The 12,623-nt window shown below is 42.0% G+C and overlaps 1 protein-coding gene across 1 annotated transcript in view; it reads left to right on the top strand.

Moving 5' to 3' along the window:
• Positions 1-6,515: 6,515 nt before the first annotated feature.
• Positions 6,516-12,623, top strand: part of LOC115370728 (CD166 antigen homolog) — a 35,735-nt gene continuing 29,627 nt past the window's right edge. Inside the window, exon 1 of the mRNA XM_030067883.1 lies at positions 6,516-6,740. Coding sequence (XP_029923743.1) covers positions 6,683-6,740 — 58 coding nt within the window. The 5' untranslated portion in view covers positions 6,516-6,682. The remainder of the gene's footprint in view (positions 6,741-12,623) is intronic.

Here is a 12,623-nt window from a genome sequence, read left to right as displayed (position 1 = left end):
TTGCTGCTCCTGCGCTGTTGTAAAAGCATACAAACTGGTATTACTATCAGTAAAAAAAAAAAAAAAAAAAAAAAAAAAAAACCCTGGAGCCGAAGATACTCCAATCCCTCCAGATTTCAATGTCACAGGGCTTAGTCTCCTCTCCTCTGCTCTGCTTTAGCTTCTGGGCAGACTCCCAGTGCAACTGCCCATGTTTAAACAGGCTTAATCAGCTCTATCTCCTGGACCGTTGACAGAAGGCTGGGTTGGATCCACATTGTTACCTTAAACAATGACAGGGTTTATGGCAACGCTGTGAGGTCCAGACCTGCAAGGTACTCAGCTTACACACAGCAAACAAGGAATAAACTGGCTGACAAGAAAAAAAAAAAAAAAGTCTCTTCTCCGGGATATGTGATTAAAATGGGGAATTCAATTTGAAGTCATTTTGTTCTATTTCAACATTTAATTTACTTTACGTGACGACATGCGTGCAGTTCACAATCCTTGGGTTAGGAAAAAAAACACTGTTCATCTGTAAAGTAATTGGTTAATTTGTTGGTTTCTGTACCTGGCATATCAAACTGACCAGATTAGATCAGTGCAGATGTGGAATGAATATGGCTCCTATAGAACTGCTTTGCAAGGAACTCCCTGTGGATATTCTGCAATCATCCAGCAATTAGAAAAGACTGGGAGGAAATGAACCAGCAGCTGCTAACAGATATGCTTTGGATTCCCAAAAAATCAAGTCCTAATGCTGCGGCATCAAGTGGCGGAAAACAGTGAGTACTAACACAAGATTTGAACGGCAAACCGCTGAGAAATTTGACCAGTGGATATGATGTATGAGTGCCTGCTGAAGTGTGCGCGTAGGAGCTGCACAAGGGACGTCAACCTGAACATTAACAGTGCAATCAGAAATCCAACACGCCCTCAAAACAAAGGGAAGGTCACTTTGTTTGAGAAGAACCTGCATTTAAAAGGAGTCCAGGAACCACAGCCTCTCCAAACCTGTGATTAGAAATACGTGATTTTTGGTCAATTTCTCATGTTTGCTTTAAACTGACATTGCACATACATCACCGAAGAGGAGGGCTGGAGAGACAAAATCGGACAAATCGGACAAAGAGAAGATGAAATCCCACCAACTACTTCTTACATCTTACATCCTACATCTTTATTTGGTACACACTTTTAAACTGTAAACCTGGCTTGCATGTGAACCAAAGCCCATGTTAAACTGAGTTGTGACAGACCTCTGCCTCAAATTCATTTTTCTTGTAACAGTGCCGAAAAGAAATAATTCCTTTTGCTCCATAGTTATGTGTATTTGCCTTTCATAACAATCAATGTACCTAACCCAAGGCAGCAGTTCAACACTCCACTGATATTGCAATTTTCATACCGTCGTTGATAATTCAGCAGTTTTATGACATGGATGATTTTTCTCACGGCAACATTAATCAAATAATTAAAAGAACTTTTTCACAATTTAAAATATAAACCTTCAAACTCTCAAAACCTTGTCTGGAGACACACTTTCTAAAATTGGAAAGGAAGAGGGATTACTGTAATGTATGTAAAGCTCAAAAACAGGGAAACGTGCAAGCCTCAAATGGCTCAAAGCAATCGTTCTTCTTCACAAACTACTTTTTGATGTAATCACAGTGTTTTCACTTCCGAACCATAAATGGCACCAGTTGATTCAGTTGTTGTGGATGAAGATGTTCATCTTTTATATCAGATTTCTTTGTCATCTGTTTGATATTCTTGACATGCCCTTTTCACTCCAATATATCAGGAGATGTTATCTTTCTTTTCTGGTATCTACCCCTTCTGCTTTAAAGATTAACGGGCTAATAGAATGTCAACCTGCTTTTGCCACCGCATTGTCAAACATTTATTTCAGAGAATGATAGTGTACACAGAGACAAATTATTCCAACAACTTTGCTTTTGAAACCCAAAACAGCAATGACTTACAACTTTTAATTATGACACAGAATTACCATAACATAAAATATCTTTTGTTTAAGAGTTAATTTCATGGAACATTTGGATGTTGCACATCATTATGAGAAAGAGGCAGAAGAAATATTCTAAAATATTCACCGCCACATTAAACAGGGATAACAAGAGTCTGCCATTTGTGCTTACTCTGGTTGTTGTTCAAAGCATAAGCCTGCTGCAGGCGGCATTTAAGCAATGTTGATTCCACAGGCGTTGAGCCACCATTAACTGACAAACCAACAAATAGTTTCAGGCTTAGGTGAGGAATAAACAATACTGACAGCTGACAGCTGCCTGGGTTGTAGCGGACCAGTCTACATCTTCATGAATAAATTCTCTGCCTCCTATGTCGCCAGTGAATTGGATTTAAGCATTCACAACCATGTGATTTAGGAAGATGGAGACCAGCAACAAGCCTGGTACACTGGGTAGTGTACCTGTATATCAAGCGCCAGCGCCAAAAACTGCAGCCATCCATTATGTAGACTGAGAGAGACTGTGAGCAATTCACCTGCAATACATCTGAACTCTGTTGTTTTTTTTTTCCTGCAGCCTTTGGCATAATTGATTTTTCTGGTACAAATATCTCCACAATCAGGTGGTATTTAGTTTCCCTGACTAATTCCTAAACAGTCCCTGCTCCCAGCTTGCTTGCTGAGACTATCCCCTACAATATCTTTCCAAGAGGCTTTCTGAAGGCTATGCTGTTCAGGATCAGAGCCAGAGTAAGAATTAGAATTGGAGATGAAACCAGAATCAGAACTGAAAACAGGGTCAGAATTATTTGTGGTTAGGTACAGTTGGCTCACAAGGAATTTGCTCAGGTAAATTGATACTGCCACCATAAGACATAGAATCAGAATTAGAATTGGAGTCAGAATTAAAATCAGAATCATAATCAGGGATAGAATCGATATCAGAATTTAAATCAGAGTCAGAATCGAAATCAGAATGAAAATTCTTTGAGTGTGTTCACAAGGAATTTGCTCGGGTAAATTGATACTGTCACATTGTAAGACATAGAACTAGAATTAGGATCACAGTTAAAATTCGAGTTAGAGTCAGAATTCAAATCAGAATCAGACTTAGAGATGGAATCTGAATCAGAACTGAAATCAGAGTCAGAATAGGAATCAGAATTCTTATATTGTCTGGAAAAATATATCAGTGACAAACTGGAAAAACATGACTCAGCTCACAGATGACTAGAACTGTTATGACTTCACTAATATGTTTTACACGCTCATGTAATAACTGTGATCTAGTTTGTAAAAAATTTAACATACATGCTCCTTAGTAAATCTCACTCCAAATCAATTTATACAAGACTGTTTACAGTTTTGTGGAATATGGGCTTATACACATTGTCGATATTTTTTTTTTTTTTTTTTTTTTGGCAAAGTGCCCCTTTAAACCTTGTGAAATATATCAACCTAACCACATAGGAAGTGGCATTTGGTATCCTCGTTTGTTTTAGTGATGGTATTGAGAAACCATTTCCATTGATTTGCCTTAATATAACTCAGGCATGGATGGTATGAGCACTCAGACAAAGAGATCCATTCTCTTTTTCTCTGTGTAAATGTGGGGATTAGATGGAGGAAAAAGTTCTCCGTGGAGAACAATGAAATCAATATAACACCGACTCCTCGCAGAAAGAGAGGTAACTTGGCATTGACTACAGGCTGCTCACACACTCAATCAGATTAACTAATGAAGCAATTATTGATTGAAAGCCGGGCTGCTGGTCGACATTGCACTGGCCATTAAGTGGATCTTCCCCTCCCTTGGCCATGCTGAAAATGTCAGGGTCACTGTGTTCACTGCTTGACACAGTTTACCAAGGCCTATTCTGTAGGAGACTAATCACTCCTCTGCCTCCCAGGTGCAGCTCTGAAGGGGCCGACCACTCCACGGGATGGTGGGGAGGGGGGGGAGAATTTGATTTTCGCAAAACCTGGAGTGGAGCTAAATTAACCTGTGCTATAGTTGCCGCTTCGACACAAGTGAAATGAAAGAATGAAAAAAAAAAAAAAAAAGAATTGGCTATTGTGGTGCTGCAAATGGGTATTTTTGATTTACCGCTATGTATACAGCGTGCAAAGAAAGCTGCATAGCCACCTGGTTGTGCTCAGTGGCGTTTGAAATGAATGATTAGCCTGCTCAAGCAAACAGATCAGTGCTGTTTCAAAATTAACATCTGTACATTCTATCAACATTATTTCTGAAATGCACCTGAAATAATGAGTGTCGGAGTGCAACATGAGCCAGTGGAAAACATTTCCTCTCTCTGCAGCATCCCTGAATGTCAAAAATATGTGTACTTTCATTGCCCAAGTCCATAGCAACGCGAGGTTGTTTGTACCTATCCTCATAGCAGGAGCAGTGTCACAAGCTGTCTCACAAGATGTCAAAATAGGAACGCTCATTCTTTCATCAAATAAAAGACAGCAGGAGCTGGTACAGTTTCTCCGATATGACATGATATATTGTAATTCATTATTCCTTGTGTAATCTCTCTCCCCAGCCATGGGGACTGACTGAAAATGTTCTCCAATGAATACAAAATCTACCTGCTCTTGACTTCTATTCGTTCCACTGAAGGAAAATGCATTACATTAAGTTTTTAAGGGTGACGGCTCAAGGGTCGCTAAACTTGCAATGGATTTTTAGTTATGAGAATTTGGGCTTGTCTTTCTTTCTGAGCATGTGGTCCTTGGAAATGATGTTCCTCCCTCAGATCTCACGACGATTCCCAGCTGTAACCGGAGTGGCTTTTGTTTGGGAGTGTAACACCAAACCCCGAGACTTGGTCATCGCTCAGTCTCAGTCACTTTCACCCATGTGGAAGAAGGAAATAGTTCTGTTTTTCTGTCAGTGAAGCGAGGCAGGGAAAATATTACTTCGCCGTTAACTTCTAATCAAATTGTATTAGGTTTTCACAGCCTGTGCCCTCACTACATTTGCACACATCATCACAGGCCTACATGAAATCCTTACCCGGGGTGAGGAATACTTGCTTCTTCACCCCAATAACTTTTCTCCCCCACACCAGTAGGACACACACACACGCGCACACACACACAAACACACACACAAACACATGCAGACTTTGCGATCAGCCAAGCATGATCATGCACTTGCAGCACAGGGGTAAAAGATTTTGGCTACCAGTGCGTTTTTTAATAATATTTCGCATTCTCTGATGTTAACAACTTGTGAGCCCAGCCAGCTGAGACCGTTATCACCATGGCTCGTTAAGGATGTGGTATTTCTAAGAAAACAGCCCTCACTCATATAGTGACCTACCGTATTTCACCAATTAATCGCCCGGCCGCAAATAGCCGCCTGGTTCTTATAAACGCCTGGGGTCTGCACCCATTTTGCGTATTAAACGCCCACCCGAATAACCGCCGGGGCGATTATTTGCATTATATTGAGGTAACCCAAAGTAAGGCTATTCACCTTATTTTTGCAGAAGTAAACAGTTAGCCGCACAATAACAGTGCGGCACCTCCGTTTTCTGTCAAAATAAGAGCGCTAGCTAACGTTAGAACAAAAGGGTGTACCGTAATCTTAAATCGACCGACTGTAAATATGTTGGACAGTAACTGTCATCACAATAATGGCCTGGTGCAAAAATAAATAAAGGCCTGCAGCGAATAGCCGCCTGGTTCTTTTAAACGCCCGGGGTCCAAGTCGATTTTGCATATTAAACGCCCGGGCGATTAATTGGTGAAATACGGTATCTATATTTATTCTTATCAGACATGAACCTCAGAGCATGACATGCAATACAAATATAGAAAACCACTGACATTGTACTGTTTCAGAGGGAAATGAGCGAAAGCTGTTACACCATATAATTTATGTCAGTCATTTTGCATTACACCACTTAGCACCTCATATTAATACTAATGAAAAGTAAAATGAGCATGGATTTGATTAATTAATAATTACTAAATTATTTATTTCATTTGACTTAATTAAAATTATTAACCTTGACACCTCATGGTTTATTTAGAGCTAACCTTCTGTCCTTTTCCTGTAAGGCACAACAGAGTTCATGGCAGTGGCAGAGGGATCACACTGATCAGCAGGTACTCTGTGTGAATTAAGTTTCGCCATGCGTGCGTGTGTGCGTGTACATGTGTATGTGCATGTGCGTGCGTGCGTGCGTATGTGTGTGTGTGTGTGTGTGTGTGTGTGTGTGTGTGTGTGTGTGTGTGTGTGTGTGTGTGTGTGTGTGTTGGAGAGAGGGAAAGAGAGCGGGAGAAAGAAATGTGTTTGAGATGAGGGGTGCACATAGGGGAGTGAGGGGGTAAGAGCTAATAGTGCAAAGAGGGACCATACGGGAGGGGTTCAGGGGTGTGTGTGCGTGTGTGTGTGTGAGAGAGAGAGAGAGTGAGAGAGAGAAAGAGAGAGAGGGGGGGTATCGAGGGCGGAGCTGCGAAGAGTACCCCCGCCCTCCTCTCGTCTGCCCCCCTCGCAATTACCTGTTCACCAGAACTGATGCAAGTGTGAGTCAGTGCGCACATGTTACGCCGGGAGAGGAGGCTAAACTGACCGAACTGCCACCGTCCAGCCCCCCGCCACTTTTCCCGAGGAGCATTTAACCCGAACACAAACTCCAGCCAAGTGGTTTTTAAAAGGCTCCGCGGCACAGCCCAGGATCTGTGAGACTTGCAAGGATGCACTTGTTGTCTGCCAGCTGCGTGTGCGCCCTCCTCATCGCGATCATCTATCAAGGTAGGCTATTGTCTTCATAACCATGCCCTTCTGTTATGCAGGCTGCGCTCAATTCAGTAGAACCCCGGGTGCAAAAAATAAATAAATAACTAAATAAAAGTCCCGGCATGTCTGAACATGTGCCACGAGAAACTTCAGCCCCGCTTATCGGCTGCATTCCTTTTGGACAAGTGGAGCAATAACTGGTGCTCGGCTTTATTTGGACAATGAGTTGAATGACCACCTAAGTATTTTGCACAGACGCACACAGCTCAGAGGGGGGGCTGTCCTGAATGCACCCATGCTGTTTATTTTATTATTATTTTAGATGTAGCTTCCAAATTAATTTATGAGTTTTTGTTCCGTTTGACTTGATTTTGAGTGCCATATCTTGCAATGGGCCTACCCAAAAAGACGCCCATGCCCTGTGGCAATCTGTTTTCCTGCTTTTCACAGTTGTAAAACATGTATGCATAGTCTATATCACTTTTGTATTGTTGTAAGTTAATTCCATGAGACAAATAAAGATAATAGAGCAGGTCGGTTTCAGAGATATCCACAGGAAGGGGGCTTTTATTGTAGGATCAGCAGCCTCAATGGAGGCAGCCTTCACTGTAACTTGTAATTAGCTTTTATTGCACTATCCACTGTCCTGTTGCCTGCTTATGTTATGTGAGGTGCCGCTTTCTACACCTAGGCTAATGAAGCTTTACAATCCTGTACAATCCTGTTTGTTTGACAGGGGATATTGTCCTCTGTGCCACATGTGGCACCTCTGTTCCCCCACATGATGGGAGGGGCAGTGAAGTAGTCATCTTCACATGTGCTCAAGCTGTGATGTCACCATGATGCCTCTCTTTCGGCTTTTTTTTTTTTTTTTTTTTGTCCTGTAATGCACACTACTGAGAGTGAAGTGTTATGCTCCATTCATGTCACATGGGATTTATGATAAAAACGAGCTGTCGACTGGGAAAAACTGCTCCCTTCAGCCTCCCAGTGGTAATTACAAGTGGGATATCTGGGATTACATGGTTGACTTTAAATTCATAAATATAAAATAATCTTGGATGTCCCACTGAGCTCTACTGGTGAACACCTTCCAAGTTTTAGCAGTGAGATTTCATCGTGTTCTTTTGTTTCTTCTGATGTGACGTGAATGCGGCATCGGGGCACAGCAGGGTTTGATGAGGCCAGGATTTAATGGTTTACATTTAAAATGACTCTGCTGAACGATGCCCCGAGATGAAGTGGGTGCAGGATTGTTTGGGGCCGGGGTGTGAGGGTTTCTGAGCTGTTTAATCCATCTGCTGCGTTTTACTTTGCAGGGGTGGGTTGATCGTTAATGGTGAGGTGGGAAGCCATATCTCAGATTAATGATGATGAGGATTAATGAAAAGGTATTCCTGTGTGTGAAAGAATATGAAGCCTCCTTGAAAGCTTTTATGCTTGGTTAAACTGTGTGTGCCATTTCCTCGTTGCCAACATCATTTTCCAGCCAACAGGTAGCAGCACCATGTGTTCATATCACTCAGGCTAGCCATTAAGCAAAACTGAGCTGGAGCTCAGTACTCCCTTGGAAGAAAAGGGGTGGAGAGGTTGATCTCAGTCTGTTCCTTTAGTCTTCCACCTCGTCGCACAACGGCGCTGCCTGTTGTTGTAAATTAACACCATGCACCGCCTGTCACTCAGGCTCAGGTGCTTTATTTGAGAGGAAACAAGAATGCCTTTTTTTAGGTGATTTTACACTGCTGTGCTGCTGCAGTGCTGTGTGCTGGAGGAGAGTGCAATATAATGGTAATGAGGTTGGACTTTATGCTCTGCTCACGACCGTGCGTTGAGTAGACGTGGTCAAACAATGATGGTCTAACCACGTGTGTGTTTGCTCAAACAGCAGATGGCCATTGATGTCTTCTCCATACTGTTGCATTTTACAAACCGAGTTGACTTTCATGCTTGAGAGTCACCAGTCAGCTGGATTCTCTCAATTGAGTTACCACGAAATAGCAGTATTTGTTATTCTCAGTCTAATTGCATGGCCTGGGCAAAGGCTTATTGAGGTGGTTTATTGAATTCGGGATTCACAGTGTAAGCTACATCAATACTTGTAATAAAAAAAGGGGCCTGTGTTTTATTATATTCAGGGGGAATGAACAGATGAAAAAGCAACAGCTCCTCAGGCTTCAACATAAAAGGCTGACCCACAGCCAGAACCAGATAGAACTGAAAAACAGGGCCCTGAATTGCTCTTAGAAGAAACACTCTGCAAAGATGCATCTGGTTTTTGTTCCCTCCCCCCCTCTTCACCCCTCCCCCACCCTCTCCCTCCTCTGAACAGACACCACTTGGTGTCACAGCTGGTCTTACTTGTCAAGCGAGTAGCGCTCTCCCATTGCTAATGGACTAATCTCTCGTTGAGGTGGTGGTGGTGGGGGGTGTCACCCAATTTCACCTGAGATAGATCCACTCTCTCTTCTTTCATCCATTAACTAGGATATGTCCAAACTTGACTTATCAGCGTTCCAATGATAATACACAGGAAGGGCTCATTTGTATGCTTGCTTTGCACACGGGATTTTGTACGAATCTGTATTTGTGTGCTTGCGCACGTCTCATCTTGTTTATAGGCGGGATCCTCTTGATGTCTGAAGACTGTTTGTGGTTGTTTCTCCACTGAAGAGAGATTTCTTTGTGACTTGCAAAGTATTGTAGCCCTCCATGCAGAGTTCAGTTCTATTCATAAGAAACAGGGCAACTCAGCGGAATCATGCCTTTGAATAGAAATGTTGCATCTGTACTCGGTGCTTTCAAGCTAATTCTTCCTCTCTCGAAATAGATTATTCTCAATAATTGTCACTGATAAGCAACCTGAAGGATATAATGGCATTATACTTCACAATTACCAAAGAGACACAGAGATAACCGAATTCAGGCAAAAAAAAATTATGTTTATTTGCGTTATCATTCTGTCGTCACACACTTGTTGTGGTGCTTTTGAGTTTATTCGCACAATGTAGATTGACTGGGAAAGTCTTAAACCTGGCTTTTAAACCAAAGTCATCAAGCTTGCCCTAAAGCTAAACCTAATCTTAAACCTGAAGCCAAGTAACGTAGCCTTCTCCCAAGTCTTATTTCTTTTCCTTCATCAGAAAAGACACATATTATCTACCCAACATCCACCAAATACATCTTAATTTTCCAGCTGTACGTAACGCAAACTGACAGCACACTCAAAAGCTCAGTGGGACACTCACTCTTCTGCGTCTGGGCCCAAATATGACCGATGCCATTGGTCATGCATGTGAAGGCAACATGGCTGCCACATGAATTTCTCTTGTCAGGCCAACCGATATGCAGCGCTAGCAGAAAGTTTGATGACGTCGCTGTTGCCAGCATCACAACAGAGAATAATATAAGAAGTATTCAGATGTACTTTAGGCGTGTGCTCATTGTCTGCTCCTCAAGCCTTGATCAGACTTGAGACTCTGGAGTTGGAGGATATGCAGATAGGTGAGCGGCAGCCAGGGGCGCTGCTTGTGGGAAGAAAAGGGGGACACTTTGAAGGGGCCCCAAACAAGAGAGGGGCCTCTCAGACAGGCAAGACGATACTGTACTAAGTAAAGAGACGACGGGATGGGGCCCTGTGTCACTTCTCATCAGGGGGTCCAAGATTCCTCCCATTGCCCCTGGCAGCTGCTCTTTATTGTCTGAATATGAGCATCGGGCTCATTCGACTGACAAGATCGCTTGTGCTAAAACTTAATTTCGAAATAAAAACCAAAAATACATCTTTTTAATAAGCTACAATGACACAAAACAGTCAAAACCTATATTATTAGCTCAGAGAATCACCGAGAAATAATTAATAGAATTGACATCAAATATTAATACGCAGTATTTCTTAATAAGATATCAGTATATGGCTTTAAGGAAATTCTCCAACCATGTTCAGTAAGTTTGAATAGAGCTGGAAACCAGTAGATTTGGCTCGGATTATTTTGTGTCACAGAAGATTAGCATGTAGTCCATTATGCAGCACGGCAAAAGTCAAGTGATGGCTTTTTTCTGCTGAAAATTGGAGAAATTGGCTATTAAACAACTCAGGTCCATGTATTACCATTCCATTTCCAGTAAAGCAATGTTAGCAATGTGCTAGTTACAACAGGCACTGTATTATCTAACTGGTGAAATTCCCCTCAGATGGTAAAACAAAGAGGCTTTTATTTGTTAACATATATACATATATAAAACATGTGAGCCACGCAGTGTATTTCCTGTCCCAAGTTGTAAAAATGAACCTAAAATTAAATGATGCAATTTCATAAAACACTAAGAATGTAATATAGAGGAGGTTTTGACGTAATATCACTGGATCTAGGGGAGGATGCCTTTGTTTTCTTGTAGAGTGTCCCTTTTCCATGAACACAGTTGGTTTGGGTTGTGCACATTATCCTCGGGGGGGGGTTGTCTGTCCCTCCCAGCAGGACACTGAACAGGTGGAGGCTGTGATGGTGAGACCAGCCTCTCTTAATGATTCCTGTCTGTGTGTTCAGTTGTCAAGGGAAATGCGGTATGTTCCTATCATTCACATACCTCCTGTTAAAATGAACATGCCCTACTTGCCCATTTCAGGATAATCTTTAAATGATACCCCAAACAAGGCGGTTTTCACCCTCTCTTGATTTTAGACAACGAAATGGATGTTCACTGTATGACAAAAGCTTGGAAAATGGTTTAAGAATAAACTGGAATTCATTTTATCTCTTAAAATCACATAGAGTGAGACAGCAGTGGAGAAATATTAGCCGCCACGTGAGCATGCTGAATTTCCCGACATGTCAGAGAGAGTAATTCACAGACTTGCTGGACACACGGAGAGAGGAGATGTATGAGTGGTCTTGCTTGGAGAAAATGAAAGGGCTTGTGTGGCAAATGTAATCACTCTCAAGCAATGACTCAATGAGAAAAAGGTCCTTTGTTCCCCTGTGACAATTTTACACACAGGAATATCAGTAAAACAGCAGCAAGTGAATCTTAATTACACGTTGGTGATTTGCTTGCCCCACCTTTCGAGGAGAGTGTGAGATATATTCTGTTTCTATAATCACATCTAAAATTGCCTATTCATCCCTCCATTTTCCCCAGTCAGGTTAAGAATTTCAGGTTGAAATTAAAGGAAATGCTGTAGACCTGTATATAAATATATATATGCAACATTCAGCATTTGGTTTACATATTAAGATTCTGTGTTGCAAAATAAATGTAAAGGCAGATGCAGAGGATTGTAATAATTTACCAAATGGAAAGGCCAACTTCCTTGTTTCTTTTTCTAATTTTTTTAATTGTTTTGCTCATGTTTGCACATAAATCTTTGCTGTGCTGTGCAAAATAATGGCTTATTTGTTTTCCAAGGGGAGGGACCAAAGGTACATTGTTGCAGTTTAGAGGAAAGCCTTAACAGCAGCAGAGGGATGACTGCTATGCAGTAGTGCTCCTTTCTTTTATGCAGGAATACCCCCATTGAAATGCATGAAGCCATCCTTGGTTGTGACCAACGGCATTCTGAAATTGGTCAGGCCTTGTATTTGGGACAAAAAAAGTGAGGTTGTTTCTTTCTTTTGTCATTGATGCAACCCCCAGCTTTCACTGGATTCCTGTGGACTCCTGCCGACTGTATTGTGAAGCCAGTCCTTTTTAAACAAATGGGTGTATGATAGCGACTTCTTACTCCCGCTCCTCTCTTTGTCATTAATATGGAACAGCACACACCCCTTGGAGAAGGCACAGAGAAGCTGCTGCCTGTCCCCGCACTTCACATGTGCAGCCTTACAGGGGGGGAAGCATCTCTCCTCCATATGAAAAGCCAGTAGCCACACCCAGCTTTAACAAGGCCTGGATCTTTGTTAA

This window comes from Myripristis murdjan, chromosome 13 (assembly GCF_902150065.1).
Source record: "Myripristis murdjan chromosome 13, fMyrMur1.1, whole genome shotgun sequence".
NCBI lineage: Eukaryota > Metazoa > Chordata > Actinopteri > Holocentriformes > Holocentridae > Myripristis > Myripristis murdjan.
Note: the sequence above shows the minus strand (reverse complement) of the source record. Positions and strands in the feature narration are given on the sequence as shown.